We start from the raw sequence: 27,648 nt of genomic DNA, 5'->3' as shown, positions 1-27,648 counted from the left end.
TTTAAGCAGTGTTTAGCAATAGCCCATAAGTAGACTCTTGGGGCTCAAACTTTCCAAGAGCACATTCACAGCTATCGGGAATTAGGAGTCCCGTGGACATCACTGGAGCCACATATTGTTGAAGCCTAAATAGTTGTTGTACCCAAGAGACACCTTCAGCCAGATGGCAGCAGTACCGGCAAAGTGTTGACTCAGAGGCAGTGTCTTAATGAGCCACCACGTGCTATCCCTACAAGACTGCTCATCCCTTTGAACGCAGCTACTTAGGCTCTGAGAAGGAAGAGAGGGTTTCAGCACACAGTTGGTGGGAGCTACAAAGAAATACAAACTAAATGTTAGTATTGTAGGTCGGGCAGTGGTGGCGCACACTTGCAATCCCAGCGCTCAAGAGGCAGAGGCAGGAGGATCTCTGTGAGTTCAAGGTCAGCCTGGTCTACAAAGAGACTTCCAGAGCCAAAAAAAGAAACTAAGAGAAACCCTGACAAAATAAAAAAGAAACTAAACAAAACAAAATGAATACCAGCTCCGAAAGAGGAAAGAAACTGGAGGGAGAGGAGATGAACCAAGGGCCCGGCCGCCTTCAGAGACCAGTGGTAGAGCTACAGAGGCCTTAGATTTGCCTTCCAGTCATGTGCTGTCTGTCCCTCCCCTTTCCTTTCTAAACTGCCTCACCCTACCCCTCCCTGGCTTCACCTTTGGACCATTGTAGATTCCTCAGAATCTTTCCCACTCAGGGGTACTGGGAGCTGACAGCGGCGTGCTGGAAACCTGAGCAGCAGAAGCTCTGTGGCCTGTAGCCCCCAGCTCACTTGCAAGTTCAGCAAGTGTGGGTTCTCCCCTGGAGGCACAGCTCAGTTGGTAGATGCTTGCCTAGCATGCATGAAGCCCTGGGTTCGATCCTCAGCACTGCATAAGACCAGAGTGATGGCGCGTGCCTGCAACCTCAGCACTCACAAGGTGGAGTGTGGAGGGTCAGGAGTTCAAGGCCATCCTCCGCTATGTAGGTAGCTAAAGGCCCGCCTGGGCTTTATAAGACTCTGTCTGGAAAAACTTGGCTAATTGATTAATTAGTTAATTCTAGACCTACAAAGCAGTCACTCCGTTCTTCAAACTAGTCTGATATTTGGACCACTATAAAACTTCATTTCCCTTGCTTTTAAATAAGTGATTGGGGTGCTGGATAAAGTACGCTATGGTTAAGAGCACTTGTTGCTCTTGCAAAGGACCCAAGTTCAGCTCCTAGCACCCATGCGGTATCCCATAGCCATCCATAACCCCAGTTCCAAGAGATCTGATATTCTCTTCTGGCTTCCGAAGACATCAGACATACTCATGATACACATATATGCATGCAAGAAAAACACCCAAACATGCAGAATTAAAATAAATGTCTTTTAAAAATGCTGATCAGTCATGGCATATCTGGGTATAAAGCCAAGTCTGTTCATTCAGAACTCAGGTCTTACGGTAAGAGGGGAGGGAGGGGAAAACAGAGAGCAAGAGGCTTGGAGACTTTTATTGACCATTTTGTCGTCAGGGTGAAATAAAATCTGGCGAGCAAAGCAACAACAAAACATTTTAGTGGCCAGTTAGAGCAAGGAGGGATGCTTTAACACAAAAGATTCTGGAGTCAGAAAGCACTGCTGCGTGGCTTCCCTCTCTCCAGTCACTCCTTATTGTGCCCAGGACATTTTCTCAGCGGGTATAGTGTTTGTGTGTTTCTTTTAGCTCAACCAGGTAAAAATCGAACCTTTCCCTCTCTCTCGCTCTCCCCCCTCCCTCTCTAGCCCTCTGTTTGTCCTTCAGTTGCCACCGTTATCATCCAAAGACATCTGAGGCCCTGGGTTCAGTCTTCAGCCCTGGACGGGGTGAGGGAAAGACACACTTCCAATTCCCTCCTCCTGACAGGGGGCACCGACACCATCCAGTCACTGTGGTTTCTGCCCTCGACATGTTCTGTCTGAACCACAGAACACAGGCACAACCTCTCTCGGGGAAATAGGGAGAGTTCGATACTGTATTTCTTTTTCTTTTAGAATAGAGGTGACTGGCAGAGGGGCATCTCTTTCCCTTCTTTGCGGTCCCTTTCTCTGTTTCCTTCCTCATCCTCTCCTGATGCATTACTTGGCTACTTCCCAGTTTACCTCTTGGAAGAGGATCCAGCGCTGAATTATTCTCCCTCCAGCAGAAATTCCTTCCTAGCCTACAGGGGAGGGGAGCAAGCGTTTGAGGTAGGATATGGAAGGAGATTCAGGGACTTGAGGATAACCCCCGTGCTGCTGTGCCCCTCCTTGAACGTGAACTCTGCTGGCCCTGATAATAATGTTTGGGCTCTGTAATAGCTTTCAAGAGCCCCGCATTTACAACCACTCTCCCTGCTGTAATAACTCCCGCTCTCGGTTATTATAGATCTCTTAACATTCTAATAAATTCCCCGTCTCTCTTGTACACTTTTGGGAAAATAACCTTTCATGTTGGATTTCCCTTGCTTGGTGCTGATCTGTCTGACTGTGGCTGTAGCCTCTTCCCAGGCATCCCTAATAACCCTTCTCCGACAGCTGTGGCTCCTCAGGGATGTAACAGCTGTTTGGTGCTTTTTCTTTTCCATCCCAGAGAAGATGCCTTCCTTTAGCTGTTGTGTCTCTCTAGAGATACAGGGAGCTTTGCTCTTTTGCAGGCAAGCAGCCCAAAGGGACCTTCCTCATTAAGGGCTACAGTGTCCGGATGGCCCCCCACCTGCGAAAAGACTCCAAGAAAGAATCGTGCTTTGAGCTGACCTCCCAGGATAGACGCAGCTATGAGGTAGGATGGCCTGGTGATCTTTACTAGCCTTGCATTTCTCCTTGCTGTTGCATGTGAGCGCATGGTCGCTGGTCACTGTGCTGGATTCCGTCCTCCGTGACACCCGCTCACTTCTTCCCAGTTAAGACCTGCCCTCCTGCTCCATCCTTTGCTGTGTCATGCCCCTCCCCTCTCATCTGTTGCTATGCTCACCCTGGGTACCACATTTACCTGGCTTTTATCTCTTTACCCCTCCCCTCTCTTCCCAGTATCATCCCACAGGTGAGATTTCTTGTTTATTGCAACCCACAGCCCAATTCCTTACTCACAGGCTGATTTCACGACAGTGTTTCCTATTCTCTCTGCTCTTCCAACTGGTCAACCTCGTGTCCTTCCATGAAACCTAAAATAAGCAACATTTAACTACAGAGTGAAAAATAATTTTCCCCATGTTTGCCTTTCTGTCCAAAACCTCCCCCCTGGGAGCGGATATGCTGTGTCTCTTGAAGGATTTCCAAATCCGTGATGGCAAGAGTTTCTGAGGAGAGATAGTGAAGTCTGAGGGCCTACAAAGTGTTGTCAATGAGAGACTTGTTCCTCATTATGGTAATTTTTATATATTTCTGAATGTTTACTACTCCTTTTTAAAACAATTAAAGCTATGTCTGAGTGAATATTTTGATGTTCATGAAGTATGTATTTTACATGTTATGTATATTGTCTGTTCATCTGTAGATAATCTTTATTTTATTACATCTTCACTAAAGGTAGGTAACTGAACTTTAGGAAGAAGAAGAATACATTCAAAAATTAAACTAAAAATTTAAAGAACCCTTTGGCTTTTCCAATTCTCCTCAGTGCTCAACTTTTTGCCCTTGGTAGTGTTTTCACCATTAATTTGATAAAATGATCTATGTATTCATTATGCAATGTCCAGATGTTTTAAAGTCTAACTAAAACTTCTCTATAGTTTCCTTTATAGACATTATGTAACCAATGTATGCACTCAGCATGTTTCTAAGCTAGTTTTATTATTAAATTTTAAGATTACTTCATCCAGATAAGTTTATGTGAAAAGTTCAAGCCCGTATCCCTAGAGACACTTCCTAGAACCGTCTTTTTCAGAAACCATGAATATGCTAGAGAGATGACTCAGGTGGCTCATGGTCGCTGCACAACCATGGAAACCTGAGTTCAAATCCAGAACCCATGTAATAAGCTAGATACGGTCTCACGCACTTCTTTAAGCCCCGTGGTGAATAGAGACTCAGGGATGGCTGGGGCTTGCTGAGTGCCCGGAGTGCCAGTCCAGTCTAAAACACGAGCTCAGGGGTTGGGGAGAGACTCTGCCTCAAAGAAATAATGTTGAAAGTGATAGAGGAAGACATCAGTGCCCTCTGGCCTCTGCGAGTATGCAAAGTGTGTGTGAACTTGCTTGTACACACACACACACACAGAGAGAGAGAGAGAGAGAGAGAGAGAGAGAGAGAGAGAGAGAAGAGAAGAGAGAGAGACAGAGAATGAGAATGATAAAGCAGGAACCTGTATCTTCTTAAGCAGCATATAGTTTGTTTGTTTGTTTGTTTCAGTTTTTTGAGACACGGTTTCTCTGTGTAGCCCTAGCTGTCCTGGCACTAGCTCTTGTAGACCAGCCTGTCCTCAAACTCACAGAGATCCACCCACCTCTGCCTCCCGAGTGCTGGGATTAAAGGCATGCGCCACCACTGCCCAGCTTACAGCATGTACTTTTGTTGAACCCTGGTGGCCATAGAATTAAAATGTTCTTTCATCTCAAGTTGATTCATTGTAAAAATTACCAAGGGTTGGTGCTTGGCCACTCTGTTTTGCGGTCTGCTTGCTGCCAGTCTTTGGCCCATTGACTCTCAACCATCACTCTGAGTCATGGATTCTTCCTTTGGTCCGTTCTTCCTCTCTTTATTTCTTCCCACAGCCATCACTGTAGCTGAGTCCCTGTCACCTCACCCAGAGGGCTACTCAAACAGCTGTCTAATTGGTCATCAGTCTCCAGGTGTCCTATTCCAACCCTTCCGAGCCACAGCCACTGGAAGAATCACCCTCACTCTGCAGGAACTGGCAGTGACTTCCTGTTGCCTATATTTTCAGTCTAGGCAGAGCCCCCTGCCTGACCCTCTTGCTCTCCCCCAGACCTGTTCTCCAGTCCTCCTAACTTGCTTGCGGCCACGCCTCTGACATTCTCACTGCTCACAGGGCTCCTATGGCTGAAGTGTTCATCTTCCCACATCGCTTTCTACCGACTCTCTAAAAACCACCAAACATTGCTTCAGCAATCACAAGAAGTGTTCCCTGCCTCTTCTCAGCATCCTGCTGCGGGGTGGGCTTCTAGCTCGTTGTAGAATCCTTAACTTCGCATGTGCAAGGCCCCAAGTACCTAACACCGGAAAACAAACCGCCTTGCTGTCAAAGGCCCCGCCCTTGGAGTATTCCCATCTCATGTCCATGCTGATTTGGTTTGTTTGTTGTTTTTTTTTTCTCTTCCTATGAACTTTTATCCCATAAATCTCTGATGAAGAAGTAATCAGATGAGCCGTATACATGAGCGCAAATGTCCTGACCCCAAGCAGTCCTCCCTGGCCTGGAGAACTGCTGAAAGCAGAAGCAGCTGCATGAGATGTTTTGGCCTTTTTTTCTGAGTCGTAAGCAGTTGGAGAACCCTAGGCTTAATGCTTGAGTCTGAAACCCGGATTCCTTTGACTCTGTCTAGCAGGAGTCCTGACCATTCTAGTGAAGGTGACGATTAAATTAATCCCCTCATTTTTCTCCAGTTTACAGCTCTTAGTCCAGCTGAAGCCAGAGACTGGGTGGATCAAATAAGTTTCTTGCTAAAAGGTAAGAGCCACCATTTCAAGTATGGATGCTACGTGAGTGGATTTGCAGTTGAAGTTATGTTTTGAAAGTTTCAACTAAAGGTTTCCGTATGTGGTTTTTCCCGACCTTCTAGTCTTGCCCAGCCCGTATTGCCCTTATTTATAAGAGCAAATATGGATGAGAAGACGAGGCAGTCATCTGGAGGTCCCCTCTGACATCATAGCTTACCAGTCTGTAATACTAGTCATCGTTTGGGAAAGGTTCTGAAAGTCAGCTTAGCCTGTCACTGTCTGCCAGCCCTTTTTATTCTGGAAAGGTAAATCATAATAGCCATCATCTAGTTGAGATCCAGAACTATCCACCTCCTCCTCCTCTTTTTAATTTTTATTTTTGTTTAGTAGAGTTCTAGACTCATCTTGGTGGCCATCAGGGACGCTAGACATTAAAAATAAATTGCTGTTTCCCAAGCCACAATAAAATGTTCCTTGCCTTGGGATGGCAAGTCCTACCTGAAGAGGTTAAATGGCTGTTCTTAGAGTACCCTCTACTGGCCAGCCTGCAGGCCTGGCGCAGCAGCCACAGTGGCCCAGGAAGCCTTGCCTGGGAGTGGCCTCGCAGGTAGAGCTGACCCAAGAGGACCCTCACAGACCATCCTAGCAGGACCCTGCCTCAGCCAGCCATAAGAACACCAACCGTGAGCGTGGCCCACGACACAGAGAGGAGCCCAGCCACCCCAAATCACCAAGCTTTCTCATCACGGCTTATTATTCTGCCGTAAGATTTTATTGTGGATCAAAAGAAGGAAGCACCGGAGCCTTAATTACAAGAATTGCCTCTTTCGCTCACTGAGACCTCTGCTAGCATAAAAACAAACCGCGGCGTGCCCCGACAGCATCGCGTATAATAGACCGGAACTAGGCAAACATGAGCGTTGATGGTGAGGCTACAGGGCACACTCTCATCTAGGTGCCTAGGATTTATGCGTGTAATATACCCCTAAGTGTGTAAACCTCCATAAAACTCAAAGCAGCTTTATTGAGCTGTACCCTGTGGTACTTTCAGAATCTCACATTGAAGAAATTATTCATTCCAATTTTATTTTAAAACAAACCAAATAATAACATATGGTTGAAGCCGCAAATGCGCCTTTGATCCTTCCCTTGTATGAAGTCGCCAGAATTCCAATGAAATGTGTTGGGAAATCGTTATTAAAAGCCTAATCAAGCCAAACAGTTTTATTGTGTTTTGAAATGAACTGTTTGAGTCTCTCCACCCTCCCCTTCCCCAGGGTACACTCAGCGTACTCATGGGGTCTGCAGAGGCCCCTCGGTGGGGGTTTCCAAGGCAGGGAATGAGCTTCCCCCGCCCCCAACAGAATTGAAACCAATCTTCCTCCCTGCCCTGGTGCTGAACATCCTCTACTCAGTGACCCCCTTTAAGGTCAGCCAGGCCATAAAAGGACACGGACACTGTACCGTTTAGCCGTTCCATTTGGTTGCATGACAGTTGCATTTCTCCACACCCCTGTTTCTTTTCTTCTGCTGCTTTCCCCCCTCCCCCATGTTTGTCCCTTCTCCACAAACAAACTTGTCTAAATTCTGCAACGAGAGCATCGGGAGATGAGCTCCCGAGCGCTCAGACTCCACCTTAGTTGCCCTGGCTCTGTCGCCTTAGAGGACCCGGGGCCATCACTCACCCATCTGGTTTTCTGCTTGGTGAGCAGAGCATGGCACCCTGGCAGTGCCCCGTCGGGCCTATCCTCTTTCCTTCACCTTGTGTTTTCGCTCACGCACCCATGCTTTCCAGGGCTGCTTCATTCTGACCAAGTGTTATTGCCAGAGAGGATTTATGTTGGTGGTTTAAACCTGATGCGGTGCCGGGCTGGCCTTTTCCGTAGATTCCTGCCACCGAGGCCTGCATTAGAAATAACGGCACTTAACCCAGTGTTTCATTTTCCCCTGACATGTTTTATTCTCCTCCTTCACCCACCTTCTTTTCCAGCCTCTTTCTTTTTTTTTCTACCTTCACTCATTCTTTTCTTTGCCCTGGCAGATCTGAGTTCCTCAACCATTCCCTGTGAAGAGGAGGAGGAAGAGGAGGAGGAAGAGGAGAAGGAAGAGGAAGAAATGTACGACGACATTGATGGTTTTGACTCCCCAAAGTCTGGTTCTCAGTGCAGAGCCGTGACCTGGCCTGAGCCTACAGAGGAAGAAGAGGACATTTATGAAGTCCTACCAGGTGAAATAGTTCACCTTCTAATTACCCACTTTCCCCTGCTTTCAAAAACTCTTGACCTGGTGATAGAATGAAGCACTCCCCCAAAGGAATCCTAATCTAAACAACATTCTCTGACCGGGACAGTGTAGGACGTTCATGTCTCCAGTACAGTGGTTCTGCCTTACTCTAGGAGCAAGATGAAGTCCACCAAACTATCTTTCCTCTGTGCCACTAAGATTAAAGGCTAGAGAACACTCCCTCCAGGTTTCCTTGGTTTACAGCGAGTTTGGGGGTGAGTTCTCATAACTCTCTAGTTCTTGCATATTCCCTGTAGACTCACAAGAATGACAGGAAGCTGTCTCAAAGGTACCTCACCTTTCCAAAGTCTGAATTATACAAATGCCAGCAAACCATTTTAGTGATACAGCAGAACTCCGATGGAACACAACTCCTTATCGTCCAAAATCAAATTATCATCTAAGAATAAGCCTCCCCTGGTTTCCCTCGGCCCTCGGCCCGCCGCTACCGCCCCCTCCACGGGTCGACAGGCTCACGAGCGCCTCAGAAAGCGCGCAGTCATCACTGCCTCCTCGGAGCCACTTCTGGTGGGGATCCAGCAGCTGGTGAACAGCGCAGAGCACAGTGGGGGTCAGGCAGCAAAACCAAAGCCTGAGCCTTTTAATTGTGAGGCACTTAGACAATGGGGAAGTCCATTCAGAAAGCGCTCCTATGGAAACTTGCCAGGAGTTTAGTGCGCGCTGCTAAGGAATTCAAATTAAGCCGAAATTTATAGCAATTTAAACCTGCATCCCAGATGAACCTAGGAACTAAGGTGAATCTAACACTTAGGCCCCTGAAGACAGGGCCCCTCATAAAAACATCATCAGAAAATAATCGGGTTTCAAGGCTCCCTAAAAAGATGATCCAACCCTCTTTAGTAGGCGTTCCCTATCTGTCTCTTGCCTGCAAGGGAGGCCACATCATGGCCCCTGAGTCAAGACGCAAGGCTACGTACGTCCACACAACCCCACCAAGGAGAGTCCACTCCTTCCCCTTGTTCCTGCAACCTCCGCCTGTCTCTGCTTCCCCAGCCTTTTTTGTTGTGTTTTATTATGCAAATGATATCTTGGTTGAGGTCGAGCCATTTCTTGTGTCTGAAGTTAAAAAAAAAAGTGATAATTTCCTCAGCAAGTCATCGTCGTTAATGAAGTTTTACAAAAACAGATACAACCAAAGGAAAATAAAATTTCACAGGTGATAAATTTTTCCAATTTCCCTGGCAGAATTCGATAGGATTGTTAAATTAAGAGTGAAGGTGTCTGTTAGAAAGCAACGAGCAGTGATGGGTAATTTTATAGAGTGGAAAATTGAATCAAATTGCTACATTAAAACACAGCTCCTCTGAGAATCTTCCCTTTCGCAGCCTGTGCCGTTGCAACAGCAGGGTGCAGAAACGGATCTAATTCACCACTCTCCCTAGAAGGAGATGCACTCCCCAACTTGGCCAGAAACTTCTCAGTGAGCTGACATTAGGCTCACTCCCGCCCAGGTTCTGGAAAAGATCCAGGCAAGGCTCCGCCCTTGGTTCCAGCTGTGGCAGAGTGCGCTGGGGGGGACATCACCCTGAACCACTCTGCTTTCTGGGGTGCAAAGGAAAGGTGTGTGGTGCCCAAAGAAGTCAGGATGAAGCTAATGCTCAGGGATGGAGAGCAAAGGCAAAGAGGCTTCAGAAAACAGGATGGGTTTGAAGCCATCCCCTTATTCTGGATCAGGGACAAGGAATGTACCACTGACTTCTTAGTGGTACAAGTCTATCTGCCTCCTGAACTCCTACCCTCTATTGGGATGTGGAGAATTCCTCCAAACCTCCTGCTGCTTCTATAAGGAATGGACCCAAGGGCATGGGGGTTAGTTAACGCCCTCAAACAGCCACTAACCCTGTGCACAGAACTCTGCACAGAAAGTGAGGGGGCCACACTATAGAAAAGCCAGGATCTCTTGCTGCAGGCTAGAGGGACAGCGGCTGCCTTGCCTGTGCTTCCAATAAAATATTAATAAAAATAAATTTTAAAAAAGTCACTCTCCACCAGAGTTTTTACAGACAGCGTGGGTGAGAGGTACAGAGGCATTTAATTCTCCCGTGGTTATTCCAGCCACGTGTCTCAGTTGTCCAAGCTTTCTAGCACTCCGCTATTGTTGCTTCGGAAGTTGCTGTGCCAGTTTGGCATATGCCACACCAGAGTCCTAAAGAGATGGAGAAGGACCGTGAGTGGCCTAGTAGCATCTCCCCACCCCAGCACCAGCCACCACCCACTGAAAAACAGCATGTGGGGGACAGCTAGGCACAACAGGCACAAAGCCGGCTGTAAATCAGAGTGGATCTGCCCTGGCACCTGCTAGCCGTGAGAACTTGAGCAAGTTCCCTGCTTCCCCTGTCCCTTGTAAAATGGGAAACGCGATGCAGCATCCCAGAGGGATTTGGAGGGGCGGAGCCTGAAGATCATGTGTGTGCACTTAACCCAGGGCACTGGCACCCAGGGCACTGGCACACGGCAAGCCCTCGGAAGCCCTCGACAAATGATGTCGACACCCCATCAACCTGGTGGTGTCTGATGGGGAATATTACCTCCTCCGAAAGTCAGGGGATGCATAGGTCCCACCCTCACCGGCCAGACCCAAATGCACAGTCCAGTTAGGCATTTGCAGATATATATACGAAGCATGTGTGAACCTGAAAATCCTGAACAGATGGAATGTGGAGAGCACCTTCTGCTCAGCCTCCTCTTTTTATTTCCCCCTACCAAGAGGCCAGGTGCTGGGTGGAGGGGCAGCCAACAGCAGCACGTAGCACATCGGTGGTGAAAGGGCTCAGGTCTCCCGCGTTTGTTTCGTGATAACAGCTGAACATGCTTCGTGAAGGACTTTTCGTGTTGGCAAGGCTGTGACCCTGCTCTTTGGGGAGGGCCCTGTGCAAGCAAGTCTGCAAGTCCTCGCTGTGCCTACGAGGAGAGGCTCGTGGGTGAGGCTTCCCTTCCCAAGTGTAATTTAAATGGGCTTTGAGAAGAATGAAAAGAATATACACCATATATCAAGTCAATAAAAAACAATTCCAAACCAAAATAATGCCCGGGTCATCAAGTTAAATGTACAACATCACATTAATCATGAGCTAATTGGCATTTGCTACATGGATAGCACTCTTGTCCCCAGGAGAGAAAACCAAAGCACTCAAGGTTTTTAGCCAGACCACAAAAAAATTTTAGTCCTGGAAAATATGGTTTCAAAATTGGTATCGCCTGGGATTTCCGAACATTCCTGGTGAGCGTGGAGGGGGGGGCCCTCGAGTTTTAAGTTTACATTTGTAGTAGATTAAACTGCAGAGAATAACCAAGAAGTATGAAAGTCAGACATTAAAGTAGGAGGCTTTGGGGCTGGAGAGATGGCTCAGTGGTTAAGAGCACCTGCCGCTCTTTCAGAGGACTTGGGTTTAGCTTCCAGCATCCACATTGGACAGCTCACAACTCCAGCTCAGAGGATTTCATGCCCTCTTCTGGTCTCCATAGGAACCTGCATATGCTTGATAGGCATGTGTGCACGTGCACGCGCACACACACACACACAAGCATACAGTAATAAATAAATGTTAAAATGAATCTTTTGGGGGAGTGGTTTTCTCAAGACAGGGTTTCTCTGTGTAACAGTCCTGGCTGGTCTTGAACTCACTTTGTAGGCCAGGCTGACCTCAAACTCACTGAAATCTGCCTGCCTCTGCCTCCCAAGTACTGGGATTAAAGGCATGCATGACCCACCACCACCCAGAATAAATCTTTTTTAAAAAAGCAGGTTTTCCTAAATCTTTTCTCATCTTCCTTGAAGTTATTCTTCAGACCAGCACAGACCCAGATCCACAATTTAAGATTCCATATAAGGACATCTTTTATCAGGTCCTGAATCATCTGGGACCTCAAGGCTAGAAGCCAGTAAGGCTTCTGAGATCATAGGAGAGCTGTAACTGGGGCCTTGTAGTAGCTATAATGGCAGCAGGATTCAGCTGTGTTCTCTAGAGATTCCCAAAAAAAACAAACAGAAAGAGATAAAGAGGCCTTTCTGGAAATGTCTGTGCATATTCTGAAGCTACCCACACAGCCCCAGAGGGTTGTTATGGACCCAGAAACCAGATTGCTTTATAATAAAGCATATAACTAGGGTTTTTTTTAAAATTAGAGTCAAATGGAAACAACATTCTGTGGGATTATCTTTCCCCCTGTATAAATTGTCTGGGCACACAGGAAAAAGGAATGGTGACAGGAATCTAAAAAATAAAAACACAAAACAAACCCAGGTCCAAAACACAAAATGTAGAAGAATCAGTGCTGTCCCCAGCCTTCTTGTAGCCTCCTGGACTCCTGTCTGCCTCATCCCTGCTCTGTCTGTCTGTCTGTCTGTCTGTCTGTCTATCTGAGCAACAGCATGGGGCACTGCTGGGCCAGCACCAGCTGGAACCGTGGCTGTCCCCCTAATCTCTGCTCACATGTGGCCTCAGATGTGACATCTTCAGACGTGACATCTTCTCAGACGCCACTGAAATTAAGCTCTGTCTCCAATCATGCCGATTGGTATTCATGCCCTTTTCCCCAGTTAGGAAGGACTCAGTTATTTGTGGAATTAAATTCTATGTGTTAAAAGTGTTGCTATTAGCACAAATGGAGTTTAATATCTTCTGCGTCGACCGTACCGTGGAGCTAGGATGGACGTGTTGAGAGGGAACCGTTGAGATTGCCCAGTACACAGCAGAGAATCAGCGTGTTCTTAGTCTCTTGCTCGTGAGCTCTGTGGCTGTCTAGAGAGCTGCTGGAGCACGCAGGGGTCTGCAGCTTGTCCAGGCGTGCCAGGGAACGGTTTATTTTTGTTTCTCTGGATGTTCCCTCTGCACATCAAGTCTCCCTGTATTTCTCTTGCAGCTGTCGCCTCAGCACCTTGACATCTGGCTGCCCATTAATACATCCGCCATTTTTTTTTTTTAAAGCTGTCACTTTTTGTTTGGGGAAAATGCTTTTCCCTCTTTTGGATGTGACCATTTTTTTCCATCATTTGTTCTTTCTGGTATCAGTCTAGTCAATGCTGGGGGTGGGGGTGCCAGAGCCACACTTCAGAAAGGGGGTGCCAGAGCCACAGTTCAGAAAGGGGGTGCCAGAGTCACAGTTCAGAAAGGGGGTGCCAGAGTCATAGCTCAGAAAGGGGGTGCCAGAGCCACAGTTCAGAAAGGGGGATACCAGAGCCACAGTTCAGAAAGGGGGTGCCAGAGTCACAGTTCAGAAAGGGGGGAGCCAGAGCCGCACTTCAGAAAGGAGTCAGGTGTCAGGGGCAGCTAGCGCTTCTCTGTCCCTCCTAGGTGGGTTCGGTGTCCTGTTCCTCTCAGCCTCTCATTAGTGTCCCTGACACTGTGCCAAGAATGTTGATTGAAATCGACTCTCCAGATACTGATGCTCATTTGTGATGCCCCATGGTTCCCTCCCATGTTCACACAGTTAACAGGATCTTCTTCAACTGTTTTCCCAATTGAGATGAGATATTTGGGAATCAAGTAGAGCATTTAATGTAATAAGTGGGCAGTAATCTTCAGAGGTTAATTTGTTTAAAGCCTGTGTAAGATTGGGGTCCCATATGCCCTGTTAGGAGCAAGAACCATTATAATCTATTACTGTTTAAAGTTGAGCTAGCACATAAATTTTAATTCTCTCTTAAATGAAGATGTATTTCCATAGATGTAATGCTAAAACGCCTAATAATATTCTTATAAAGAAGTCCAATGAGCTCCTTAACCTAAAATGTATATATTCAAAATGGTCTTTTAAAAGGAAAATCTCAGGCCAACAAGATGTCTCGGTAGGTTAAAAAGGCCTGTCTCCAAGCCATATGACCCTCATGGTGGAAGGAGAGAAGTAACTGTCAAGTTATCCTGTGACCTCCGCACATACATCCTGATGCATGTGAGCACATGTGTGTACATACACTCACACACAAAAAGAACAATAAATAATAATAAAGCCCCCCTTGTACAGAATAACAAAAATAAGAAATTTAACTCCCTAAATTTCATTTCTTCTTTTGAGCAAAAAGCCTTTTTACAAGTCCCAGTTACGTTATAGTTGTCTTGACTTTGAACCTTGAGAGGTGCCGGTTTGATTTCACAGAAGGGTCCCGGTCGATCAATTGTATCCAGCAACCTAAGCTAAGAAGGTACCAAGTGCTGCGCTCCTCATAGCCACTGTAGAAGGGGCTTCCTCCACTGTGTGGTGAGACCCCACCCTCAGTCCTCCAGAGATGCCTAGGACACAGCCCCAGGCCCATCGGTAACAAGGCTTCTTAAGTGGAGGCCACTGTCAGCCACAGAGGACAAGGCAGATAGGAGAGAAGTAGGGGCCAGAGAACAAGACAGGTAGGAGTGGGGACCAGAGGACAAGGCAGGTAGAAGTGGGGCCAGGTTTCCTGTTCACATCCATCACCATAGGGCCCAGTAATGGTGGCAAATAGCGCACATGCTTAATGGTCAGCATTTTCTTCCTTTCTAGGTGACTCCAAAGGTACAACGGAAATCAGAGAATCTGCTCTGGGATCTGGCAGTGAAGCAAACAGAGAGTCCTTCAAGTTGTCCTTTTTTTTATTTTATTTTTTATTTTTTGTATCATGACTAGATTAAGTGCCTGAAAGGATAAAGGATTCAAGTTTTAGTTTTCATTTTTATCATTGCAAATACATTTACATTCTCCTTTTTTACAAATGCAAAGAGCAGGCAGGCCACTTTCAATAATTTATTTTAAAATCAATGCTAATGAGGTTATGTCTCGTCAGTGGCCGAGTTTTACAATAAAGTCTGATTTATTTAGAAAAGATCTTTGGTGTAGCTTCCCATCTAATGGCGGTGGGAAGGAGGTGGAGCGGCAGGCATGGTGACCCTCCAACTTCGGATCCAATTTGTAATTCACAACGGAGACCTGACCCAATTTACATTGATTCGAATGGGGAGGAAGAGAGCTATGCGCGGACAGCAGAGGGAGGGTAACCGCGCTCTGCAAAAGTGCTTAAGCGCAGCACATTATTGGGCCCTGAGACTGAGTTGTTTGATACCAGGAAAAGAGCTGCTCGCTGTCCACATTATTGGGCATCTCTACAAGGAGGATGCACCAACTCACCCTCTGATATTGTCAGCCCTGTGAAACTGGCCCCGCGGCAGAAAGGAAACACATCACAGCAGATGGAGGAAGGGAGGAAGAGGACAGTGGAGAGGGCTGTGTGAAAGGAATCGTGCTCAGTATGAGTTAGCTCTACGCGCCCTGTTTCCTGCTCTTGATTTCATTCCTCCCTTACCTTACAGCTTTGTACCTCGGGGTCGATTTGGGAAGCACTACAGATGAGAAGCGGGGACGTCCACACTGCTGGACCTTACACAGTAGTAAGAATCCTTCAGAGGGCTAGGGAGATGCTCAGCAGTTAAGAGCACTGATTGCTTTTCCAGAGGACCAGGGTTCAGTTCCCACAACCCATAGGGCAGCTCACAACTGTCTGTGGCTCCAGTCCTAGGGAATCCAACACCCTCTTCTATGGGTGCCTGGCACATGTGTGGTACACATACATATATACAGGTGAAATACTCGTACGTATAAAATAATAAAACATTTCTTAAAAAATATTTCTTCGAAGTGCTTCTTTTCCACAGGATGTGGGGCAAGTGCATGTGTGTGTGTCTGTCTGTCTAACTGTCTGTCTGACTGTCTGTGTGGCTGTGTAAGAGGAAAGGAGAAAAGGGGAGAGTTGATGAGAAGAATAGTGAGCCTATTTCTACCTCATATATATGTATATATACATTAAAACTCTGCATTATAAAATAGGGTTATTAAATGTTACTCTAGTACACATACTTTCTTAATAAAGGCCCGGTTCCTAATATATCAAGTAGTATGAAGCTTGAGATGAAACAGGTTAATGAGGGTAAGAAACTTGGGCCAATCACATTGTGACTTTGGTCATATAAACACTTGACTGGAGTTAGACACCAGCATTGACTTAGAACCCATTGTGAATCCACAGCAATTAATTAAAAGACCATTCCATCTGCCCTCAGGAGCCTATACTCTAATGAACAAGGCAGGCTAAATAAAACAGTAAAAAAATAACTACAGGCCTCAAGTACTAGGAACATAAAACCATGTACATGACCAGCCTCCGATACAGCTGAGCAAAAATGGATGTGTTAAGGACTAATTAATCACAAAAGGTTTAAAACTCACTACCACTCTCTCTCTTTCTCTCTCTCTCTCTCTCTCTCTCTCCCTTTCCCTTTCTCCCTCCCTCCCTTCCCTCCCCCTCCTTTTCTCTCTCTCTTCCTCCCTCCATTCCCTCTCCCTCTCTCTCTCTTCCTCCCTCCATTCCCTCTCCCTCTCTCTCTCTCTCTCTTCCTCCCTCCATTCCCTCTCCCTTTCTCGCTCTTCCTCCCTCCCTTACCTCTTTCTCTCTCTCTCTCTCTCTCTCCCTCTCTCTTCCTCCCTCCATTCCCTCTCCCTTTCTCTTCCTCCCTCCATTCTCTCTTTCTCTTCTCTCTGTCTCTCTCAAACCCTAACTCTGGAATGAGTAAAACCAAAGAATATGTTTGCATCCATATAATAAATATGAAAAAAATTCCACAAAGAAAGAAGAAATGAGGGCTGAGGAAAAGCACTGGGTTTAACGATAAGCCCCTTGGTTATTCTATGAGTCAGAAGCCCCATCAAGGCAGGAACTCTGGCGTGTTTGTCCATTGTGTGTCCCCTGTTCCTAGTGCAGCTTCCAGTACATGCTGTGTACTTCAGAACGTTTGGAAATGAATAATGAATAGAAAGGGAAAGAGAAGATGGCCGATCTGAAGGTGAGGGATGATTGGGGAGGGGAAAGAAGAAGAAAACATGTTAATGAGACTTCCTTGAAAGGAGAGAGTTCCCTAAGTAGACATGATAGCACATGCCTGTAATCCCAGCTCTTGAGACAGAGGCTCAGGTAGGGAGATCATGAGTTCAAAGCTAGCCTGGGCTCCATAGCAAGCCCCTGCTTTAAAACACAAGAAAGGGGAGGAGGTCAATGAACTCAGAGAAAGGTCACCCCTCAAAAGGAAGAGCATGAAGACCGAACCCCCCACCCTGATGGCTAATGCTGATCATTTGTCCCCTCAGATGACGACCATGACTTAGAAGAGGACGCCAGCGGCACTCATGGACGGCGAGGTATGAGATACGGTTTCTCAACCCGGGGTGGAACAATGGGGCTTCCGGCTTGAGAAAGAAAGCACCGCCATTGCTGGACTCTCTAATGAATAGGTCCCTGGTACATGACCCCAACAGCCAAAATTGACTGACTGGCTAGGGAAGTGCCTTAACTTTAAAAGCAGACACCCAATCACTTTAATCGATGTCCTAGAACAGCCGAGATTTGTCTTCAGAAGGTGGGAAGCCACACCAGATATTTATTTTTTCCTATCAGTATTTCTTAAATCAGTGCACTGAAAATAGAATCGCCTCATCTCCAAGCGATCAGAGGATTGAGAATGGAAGGGATGGAAATGTCTCCTCCCTGAGAGGCCCGGAGATTGCAAGTTCAGAGGGGAATGGAAATGTGTCAGATCTGAAAAGTGAAGCCGGGGTGAAGGATAGAACGACCAGGGGGATGCTGACTTCAGATGGCCTGGTTTGATTCCAGGCACATTTGGAGATGAATATGTAACAGGTTTGTTGAATACAAAATTACATCTTATTCATCCCAGACTGTTAGCCATGCCCCAGGCTGTTAGGGAGCCCATCCCTCCTAAGGTCAGATGCCCTGGCAGTCTAAGTGGACCGAGGACTTACTCCTTCATTGTCTGTGAGGGAATGTTGCACAGTGGTTGGGCTGCCTCAAGGACATTCCATCAGCAGAACTGGATTCAGAAGTGATTTGGAGACCAGCAGATTTCCTACCCTCGTAGGATCTATGAAAATCTTAAGCTTGGGAGTTCTTTCTCTGGTTCCCTTCCTGCTCCCGCTTGGTTTCTCTTGCCCCATTTCTCATTTTTCTCTTGACACCCCTTCTTCTCATTCATTTCCCTTCTCCATCCTTGGGGGAAATGAATTCGTGTGTGTGCGTGCGTGCGTGCGTAGGTCAGAGGACAACTTCCAGTATTGGTCTTGGGCCTGCCCCTCCACCTTGTTTGACAGGGGCAGGATACCTTTGTTGTTTTGCCACTATGCTGGTTGCCTGGCCTGCTGACCCACGACCATAACTAAAGAATCTTATCTCCCATCTTGGACTCTGGGGATTAAAACCTACATATTCCTGCTTGCTGGACACGTGCCTTCCCCCACTGAGCCGTCTTCCCCACCCCTGCAGGAAGTGACTATGCAAGGTTTAGTGAAGGACTCCGGTTCACAGACCCACCTTCTCTCAGGGAAGGGGGCCCAGTCAGTGGCTACAGGTTGTGCTACCGAAGCAGAGGCGAAAGCATGTGGGATGCAGAAGCTTCGAGGAGATTAGGGAGCTTCAGGCACGAGGAATTAAGTCCTCTGAGACCTAATTTTTGAAGTTTGGTTGTGATCCTTAGCCCTAACAACTGAGCTATCTGTCTCTCCAGCCCTGAAACCTAATTTCTGTCATTTTCTACTTGCTATATGGAATTCTAACAGAAAATCCATTCTGACCAAGCAGGTCCCAAATAAGGCTTTTCTCAACCAATTTCCATCATCAAGCACCATAGGAAGATACACTCTAGATGGATGCCTTGGGTGGGATAGCTGGAAGCTTCCTATGGCCAACACTGTATTAACTCCAGTCAGGAAGTATCAGTCTCCTGAAAACGTCTACGATTCCCTTCCCACACTCCTCCCTCCTCTCACTTTCTCCTTCTGTTCTCTCTCTCTCTCTCTCTTCCCTCAGGTTTTATCTGGGAGGTGAGAGGAGATTTATTTTTTAACTAACCCAACAGGTATAATTCAAGTAGGAATTTTTTTTAAAGAGGTCTTTTGTTCCCCATACTTCCTGCCTCCCAAATAGGTGTCGTTAACATAAGGCTTAGCTCTAAATACGTTTCCGCGGCCTGTGCTTCCCACCAGTTATGATGATTGGTGACTTGGCGATTAGAAACAGGAAGACTTTTCGCTCTCTCTGCAGAATCCGAGGCAGGGATTTTTATTATTTGTGTTTACTTATTTATTTATTGAATTTATATAGTGCCTTCTCTCCGAAGAAGCTGTAGAACCTGCAACACATATGTAACTTCCCAGTGTCATCTTTTAGTTTTATAGCAACAAAATATAGAGATCTGGGGGAAGGGCCAGCAGCCTCTATGAAGGCATTTAAAGGCTGGGACGGAGTAAATTCTTAGGTAGGTCATAGATCAGCTATGTACCTTTGCTTCTTTTAGTTTTTCTCAGGTATCTGGGAGGGAAAGGCTTTAAGCAAGTTGGCCTGTTCTCCTGTCTTTCTGCCTCAGGGGCTGGGGCATCTGGCATCTGAGGCCTTTTCTCCTCTACCCCACAGACCCTGTTGCTTGCTGCCATGCTTCCTCTAACAGAACCGCTAACGTTTTTAAAGCCCAGCTCTAGATCTTATCCGAAGAGGGAGGGAGGACAGGAATTCAGTGTCTCCTGATTGAGTGTTAATGACCCTGTAAGATGCAATTTCTTTCATTTTATTCCGTTACCTGGAAAATCTATCATGGCCTTGTAGTATTGATTGCCCAATCTATAAAGAGCTCACTCTACAGCATGAGTGTTAGTAACAGGGTTACTTTACTGACTGACTCTTCAACACCTCCGATTTTCTCTCAATTCCAGCCTGGCAGTCCCATAGTGGATCTAACGCTAATGGTCTTTAGCGCTGAGATCATATTTCCCTGCCTTGCTGAGACAAGGTAACTCAAAGCAAGACTCATTCTGGCCTGTTTGTATAAAATTTTCCTTTGCTTGGCTGTGCCATCCTATGGAGACACAAGTCACTCTTAGAGCCATCAAATCCCTGCCCAAAGAAGACCTTGCAATGGGCTCTCCTCTCTCTGTGTCTCTCTCTGTCTCCCTGTCTCTCTCTGTTTCTTCTGTCTCTGTCTATCTGTTTCTCTCTCTGTATCTGGCTCTGTCTCTCTGTCTCTGTGTCTGTCTCTATCCCTCAACAATTGTGGGTACGCCAGGCATGGTCTTAGAAGCACCCAGTCATCTCAGAAGAGCAGAAGAGTGATTATTCATGGGTTTTCCATCCTGGAGACCCTCTGAAGGCCCACTGTGGTGCCCGCCGACAGAGAGCTCTTACACCAAAGAAAAGGAAGGGCCCACCGGCTCCTGCAGCTCTTACCTTTCGGTTTCCCAAAACCAACCATGAGTTGAGCATCGCCCAGCTAAAGTTTTGACCCGATTAAAGGAACAGATGAGGTGGGAACTAGAACCTTTGATTGTTCCCCATACATAAGTCACACTTGCAAAACTAAGGGGCGTAGTGAGTGGCTCCTGGCGAGTTTTTCCAGACTTCCGAAACTGTTACTAAAGCAGCAGCGGGAGTCTGCTTTGAGTGTGCTAAAGATGGCAGCCCTCCTGACTTGGCTGAGACCAGAGCATTTCAGGACACCGTTTACAGAGCCTTTGGCCCAGCCCTCACTGGTCCCTACTCTCGTAGGTTTGTTTTCAAGCTTTTGTCTCTGCTGTTCCCAATTTAAACAGCTGTGCCTGGTGCCCGGCCTTGCTGACACGTTACATTCATCAAGAAAATGTAAACAGCACACTGAGCCGCCTTTAGCCTCTTTTCCCTGGTCTCAGCTTGAACTCTGAAGTTACCCAGCGTCCTAACAGCTAAACTCAGGGAGGGCAGACAGCTTCTGTTGTTCCCAAAGACAAGGAAAACTAGACAGATGTCCTGGTCCTTTGCCTAGGTGCTTCCCTTGACTCTGCCACCAGGAGCACCAGCCTGGACTCTATCAGGGGAGAAACGCCCATCACCGGTCACAGAAAGCCTGGTGTGGAGTGATAAACGATTTGTAAGAACACCTGGAAAAGAGAAAAACTATCCTATTTCAGCTCTTTGTGATAACTCTGCTAGCTGGAGGCTTAGCCTCCCCTACAAGAGACTGGAAAGAGTAAGATACTCCCAGCCCCACCCCCATTTTCTCTAGAAAAACTCCTCAGCTCTGCTAGCAATTTAAATGCAGTGATCATAGCCATTAGCTTCCCTATCATTGTAATTGTTGTTAATTGTTATAACTGTTTTAGTTATTAGTGTTGTCATTATTGCTCTAGGTCCTCTGTCTGTTTTATGCTGAATATATTAGAGCTTTTGCTTTTGAATTACCAGGCTTTATTTAGTGCAGAGTTATGTCTTTTTTTTTTTTTTTTGAGAGACATTGAGAAATGCTGGCATTAAGCTTTATTCTTTTGTTTTTCATTCCAAATGGACAGACTGGAAAAAAATAATTAGATGGAATAATGTCCTCAAAATGAGAATGAGGATGTTTTGAATTAATTAACTGGTCAGGAGATTGCACTGTTTCTGACTCAGGCTGTTGCCAGCGTGGTGAGAACCTAACTGAGCCAAAGCCAGTGCACAGAGGCAATCCTTGCTGTCAGGCTCCTAACTCCTTTCATTATAGAAACCTGTATCTGCTCTCGTTCTCCTCTGAGGACGAGCCAGCCTGGTTCGGGACAGAGTGAACCCACCCTGTGGACTTGCAGACCGGCAGGCCCTTCGTGGGCCAAGCTTCGGGAATGAAATCTTGCTCAGCCTCACCTCCTCCCAACTTCAAGGTGTTTTGGTAATCCTGGGGAGGTCAGGATTTTGCAGACAGCTGGAGCTGCCAAGGAGACTTCTGGGATCCCTCAGATTCCACTAAGTTCCCTCTTAAGCAGAGCATCCTCCACCTCTTCAGGACTCTGGTCCACAGCACCTCCCCCACTAGAGGGTAGCCTTGAGAGCAGGGACTGCGCATGACTACTGCAGAATTCCCAGTGTGTACCACGTCCCTGGCATTTAGTTAAGTGCTGTGTGCAGGCCTGATGGATGCCAAGGAATGAGTTCGTGAAGTAGCCTGTACACAAATGCATAAATATGAATCACACAAGTTAAACAAGGATCTTGCAATACAGGGTCCAACCTCATCCAACTAAAGAATGACTCCCCCATTGACCTCCTTACTACCAGCATACCTTTGTCTAGAAAGCAGGTTGAATATGTTCCCCGGTTTTAGCCCGGTCGTTCTGATTAACTTTTCAGAGCTGTGTGTCATGGTCCTTCATCGTGAGCTAGGCTGTGCCCTGGGTTCCTGAATGTCAATGGCCCTTCTATATTCTTTGCGTCTTAGAAGTCTCATAGTATTCCCTATATAGCTGATTGAATCTGACTCCCTATCTCCCTGAGTTCCAGCTCCCTGTGTTTTGAGACAGAATTTCTCTCACTATATAGCCCAGGCTAGTCTTGAACTCATCTTGTAGCCCAAACTGGCCGCACACTCGAAGCCATTCTCCTGCCTCGGCCTTCTGATTTCTGGGATTATAGATATGAACGAGTATACCTGCTTTTTACTGTGTTTGTAGTTTAGGTCATTCCCCAGGTATTTTCTTGTACCACTATCAAATCTTGGTAGGAATCTCATACATACCCAAAAGGTACCTTAGGGTCTGTCTCATACCCAAGTACACTGAGGGAGCAGAAACTCAAAGTGTCTACGCACTAGGCCAGAAAATGCCACGAAAGCTCTGTACGTCTTCCCCTTCATACATAGCTAAACTGGGTTTTTTAAAATCTGTTCTTAAAAAAAAATCTCTGCCATCTACAAATCCACAAAGAATATTGATGTCAATTGGCTTCTCATCCTCGACACAGTCAAACTCTCGGGGTGATTGATATACTCCCTTACAACTGAGAGTGTGTGGCATATCCTCTGGGGAAACTGTCGTCGCTTTTCAAGGTTGATATTTCTCTATCATTTCATGCACCAATGTCCCCAAAAATATATGCTTTCTCTTTTCAACAGTTAGCATTTTTCTCCCAACGTATTTTTCTTCCCAACATCTTCTTAAGTCGATAGCAGGAGGTTTGCTTGGCGGTTATTTCGTTTGCTGCCCTCTGTTGTCTGCTGCGGAGACAAACAATTCTCCGTGTAAAGAAAACACGCCCCAGTCTCTGTGGTTGACATTTTCCTTTCTGTTTGCAATCTGCTCTCACCTAAATGAGTCAGCCTCTCGTCTGTTTTTGTGCACTTTAAGATGCCTAATAAGAGTCGTTTACAAAGACATATAGGGATTCGTTCCACTGTGCCTCTGTTATTTGAATTATTCATAAGTTAGGGACAAATTGTTGGGGGGGTGCAAGTACAGCCAGGTCCTCTGTGTCCCACTGACCATTTGTTCCCCATCTGTTCCCATCATGAACGGCCTTAGAACCATCCGTGCTTCTGAGAGGGTTCAAACAGATTTAGAGTATGTAGGAATTGATGAAACACGGTCCCCAAAAGGTCACACAAATTTTTTTCATTTTGCTTTTCAAGACGGAGTCTCAGAATGTAACCCCAGACTGACTTGGAATTTGTGATCCTCCTACGTTAGCCTCCCAAGTGCTGGGATTACGGACATGTACCAGCTAAAACTCACTGAGATTTTAACTACATCACAGGGCTCCTGGATCCTGTCAATCAAATTTCACCTTTGGCAGGTGCCAGGCTCACGGCTCTCGTATGAAACAGTCTAAGACACACAGAGTATCCGTGGTCCAGTGGGCATTAGCTCTCCTGCCATTCAAACCCCCAGATGGTCTCCCACTTTGTACGCTAGTGTTTAACCTTTCCGGGTAGGAGAGGATCAATATGAATTCTTCATTGTTAAGAATCGATGGCTGTCCTGTGGCATCATTGCCATCTAGTCTCACTGAGAAGCCCAGTAAATCTCTCCCGTGCTTTCTAAAGCTTGGTTTGTTGTCTTCAGTTGCTTTCATTTTTAATGCAGATCACTTTGGTCTCTGTTCCCCGGGGGCTTGCAGATAAATCTTGGCAGACATGTTCAGGGTCTACAAATGAGATGCTGGAAAAGGGCCAGCCCACCCAGAATTTAGTTGTAATGGATGAGACACCCCCATGGCTCCACTTAAAGCCTGGGCTATTCGTTTCAGTATTTATTGGTGACTACCTCATGAAGTACCTGGGTGGGAAGTGCCTGGGCTAAAGCTCCCATGTAACAGAGGAGGCCAAAATGGGAGCCATGATGCAGAAGAATGCCGGCTGACTCAGCCTCTCCTGTAGCTAGGCAGAAGGATCTGTCCCTTCAAATGCATAAAAAAAGAGACATACTCAGATATTTAGATAGCCCAGGTCAAGAAAGTCTACTGGGAAACACCTTTGTTCCACTTGTTTGCAAACTAACTGGGATATTATGTGCCTGATTTCCTTCTGTTAATAAATACATCTATTACCATATTGCTGAGTAGAATTTCCTACTAGGGGTGATCTCTAAATATTTTATGTGAGTTAGTGAGCTCCTCCTCCCATAGTCCTTTGCTTAGATTGAGTGTCATCTGGGGCCCCCCAAATCTTAAGTTCCCCAGAGACTATATCGAAACCCTGGCTTCCACTTGTGGCAAAACTGGCTCCTTTCATCTTTGTTTTTTCTTCTCTTTGATCAGTGGACTGTGCCAATTATTACCAGGGCCTATGGGATTGCCATGGTGACCAGCCGGATGAACTGTCCTTCCAACGAGGTGACCTCATCCGCATTCTGAGCAAGGTAAAGACATGGACTGTGGGACCTGAGTCCAAAGTCCACGTTTTCCCTCTTGTTAGTGTAGTTACCATAATCAGAATCATCACATGCTGTAGCATCTCTCTCTGTACAGTACATGGCTCTTCTGACCAAAATTCCTTTTAATGTATAATTGTTAGGGAAATTTTTTAATTAAAAATTTAGGCTGACCAAAATTCCTTTTAATGTATAATTGTTAGGGAAATTTTTTAATTAAAAATTTAGGCTCAGGAATCATTTTTCACATGTAAAAATACAATAAAGCGTATATATATGTATATATATATATAAAATGAAGTAGGTACAATACTAAAATTATGGCAATCAAAATTTGATGTTTTCCAAGGATTTATGATAGATACATAAAGGTCACACTATGTACATAATTTATTACTTTGTAATACTATTGAAAACATTCTGGCTAGGTAAACTACCTTCTTATTTCATTTATAGATAAATGAGATGATAATATAATTACCTGTGGGAGGAGGAGTCAGAACCAGTTAGCTCAATTGGTTTGAGCCAGCGCTGATAAGACCAACCTACAGAATCCAATCCCACACAGCCAGCTAACTTTATTCTCTTCCTTAGGCATAAGTTAACCCCTAGACACAGCTAATGCATACTGTTGTTGGTCATAAAGCAACAGGGCTTTGTTTTAAAGGGATGGATTGGATGATTGCCTGTCTGTCTTAATGAGGAGAATCTTCTGGTGTCGTCGGCTACAGTTCGAGGGAACTGTTCCTCTCCATTCTTGTAAAATGCAAACAAAAAAGACCACAAATGTTATATAACCAGACTAAGACGACATGTTCTGCTCCTAAGAGAATGTATCATGAAGGAGTCTATATATCCCCTCCGTATCTACGAACACGGTTTTGAAGTAGGCATAATTTGCTCTTTAATTGCTGAGTATATGGACTCCATGGAAGAAATATGAAAACCTATTGTGTTATTAATACCGTGTTTGCTGTTTCTCTTTGTTCTGTGACTGGTATTACTTACACCAAGGGTCTGTTTGTGCTTTTAATATGCTATAAGTTCCTTTTGAACAAACCAAGGGGTGGGCAAAATGGCTCGGTGGGTAAAGGCGCTTGCGGCCAAGGCCAGAGACCTGAGTTCAATCCCAGAGATACGAACGAAGGAGAGAACTGACTCCCAAAAGTTGTCCTCTGACCTCCACAGGGGCACTGTGGCATACACAATAAATAAATATAAATTGTGATTTAAAAAAAAAAAAAGTAGACCAAGTCTGACTCCAGTTATCTTCCGGTGATTCCAATGAATCAGATCCCTTTAAACAAGAACTGGCCAGGCAGTGATGGTGCACACCTTTAATCCCAGGACTCAAGAGGCAGAGACAGGTGGATCTCTATGAGTTTGAGGCCAGCCTGGTCTATAGAGCAAGTTCCAGGACAGCCAAGGCTGTTACAAGAGAAGCCCTGTCTGAAGAGGGAGGAGGAACTAAATTCAGACTTAGCCCTTTGCAGAAAGGTAAGAGCTTTGCAGGTCCTGCTGGGGGAGGTCACAATGTTCTCGTGACTTCTCCGGCCACCCTAACTCAGCACCACCCTACTACAATTTCGGTGCAGCTCCAATACACCAAGAATAAATTGAAAGGAAAGAAGGGAGTGGACATTGGCCTGATTGGTATTTCAAATGCCCGAAAGCAAGGTTTGCCGTGTAATAGAATTTGTGTACATTACCGTGCTGGCATTACAGGGTAATCGAGTTATCCACTCAGGTGTGACCAGGCCTCTGTTTGCCCAGAGCCTGCAGGTGAACAAATTAACTGTTTACATTGTCTGGAGGTGCCTGCAGCAGGAGGGGGAGCGCAGAGCCAGGCTGGCGGCTGGCTGGCCTTCTCTCTCCGTCATGATTATTTTGTTTGTTTTACATGTCTTTTGCCTTTGTTAATGGCTTCTCACTGGGGGTCCCGTTCCTCCAGTTAGATCTAAGGGGCTGTGCAGTGACCTGTCCCGCAATATAGCATGGTGTGCGGTTACCATGGCTGTGGTATTTCTATGAGATGCCTAAGAACCTTAGACTGGTCGTTTAAAGTCAACCTCTGGTCCCCCTCCTCCACGTCTACATGCTAATGCGTCAGAGTTTAATTCGGTTGAAAATGCCTGGCTGCCTTCATTCTGTCGGCTTCTTTCTCCACTCTTCCGGAAGGTTCCAAGTCCATTAGTATTTCTGTCCCCTAAGCTGTACCAGGTGCCTCCCTCCCTCGTGTTGCTAGTCCCTGCGAATCAGAGGAGGAAATGGGAGGTAATAGTAGTACAAGCAACGTTCCTTTCCGAAGCCGCCTTCCGGTTTAACATGGGTTTTGGGGAGCATCTGGGATTGGATTTGCCTTGATTCTATTACCTAACTCAATCAGGGCCCTTAGACAGGAAAGAACCTCACAAGACCTCCCATCCTATTTGTTTGTCTCTAAAAAACACAAACAACCCAGTTCATACAGGTAGGAGATCCCAGAATCATCCAAAAGCTCGGCCATTCGGTGCTCTCTGGAATTGTCTCTCATACCCTTCCCACGTCAGCCCCAGCTGGCTTCCTTTGCTGGAGCCAGCTTACCCCTCATACTTAGAACAAGAGACCAGAATAAGCTAGATGGAGTTTAGTCCAAGAAAAAGATGTCTGGGAACTCCACCTTTGCTGGGAATGAGAAGCCTCTGCTAGAAACCGGCACACATCTGTTTTCCCTGAGAAATGTATGGCACAGCGATTCACCTCAGCTTACCTGGGCTGGTTTCCTCACCTGTACCACGAGGGAGTCATTTCTCCCACCATAGACACTCCCGTTCTAAACACAGCGGGCCTGATGTTGCAAAGCTGCACACGAATCCACACAGAACTCCGTCTTAGCTTTAATTACTTGCTCCGCTTAAACAGCAAACGTTCCAACTACCAGTTCTTTTGTCTCCACCCCCAGGTTCAACTGGTTTGCCCCTCTCTAAATAAAACTTACGACACTAAGGATCAAATCCAGGGCCGTGTGCATGTTAGGCCCTGGATAGTCCATAGCTAAATC

The 27,648-nt window shown here is 46.2% G+C and overlaps 1 protein-coding gene across 4 annotated transcripts in view; it reads left to right on the top strand.

Annotated features, from left to right (window-relative positions):
* Skap1 (src kinase associated phosphoprotein 1) overlaps nucleotides 1-27,648 on the top strand; it is a 288,526-nt gene that overhangs the window by 235,394 nt on the left and 25,484 nt on the right. For 3 of the 4 annotated variants that reach the window (XM_048450912.3, XM_048450913.3, XM_087910051.1), the window contains exons 7-11: nucleotides 2,678-2,802; nucleotides 5,586-5,649; nucleotides 7,681-7,866; nucleotides 17,049-17,099; nucleotides 24,496-24,596. In XM_048450912.3, coding sequence (XP_048306869.2) covers nucleotides 2,678-2,802; nucleotides 5,586-5,649; nucleotides 7,681-7,866; nucleotides 17,049-17,099; nucleotides 24,496-24,596 — 527 coding nt within the window. Of the gene's footprint in view, nucleotides 1-2,677; nucleotides 2,803-5,585; nucleotides 5,650-7,680; nucleotides 7,867-17,048; nucleotides 17,100-24,495; nucleotides 24,597-25,955; nucleotides 26,169-27,648 lie in introns of those variants that run through there. The other variant, XM_085695704.2, reaches the window with a different exon arrangement.

The sequence above is a fragment of the Myodes glareolus genome, chromosome 9, assembly GCF_982192425.1.
Source record: "Myodes glareolus chromosome 9, mMyoGla1.1, whole genome shotgun sequence".
NCBI classification, from domain to species: domain Eukaryota; kingdom Metazoa; phylum Chordata; class Mammalia; order Rodentia; family Cricetidae; genus Myodes; species Myodes glareolus.
The sequence above is the reverse complement of the archived record's forward strand: the minus strand, read 5'-3'. Positions and strand labels throughout refer to the sequence as shown.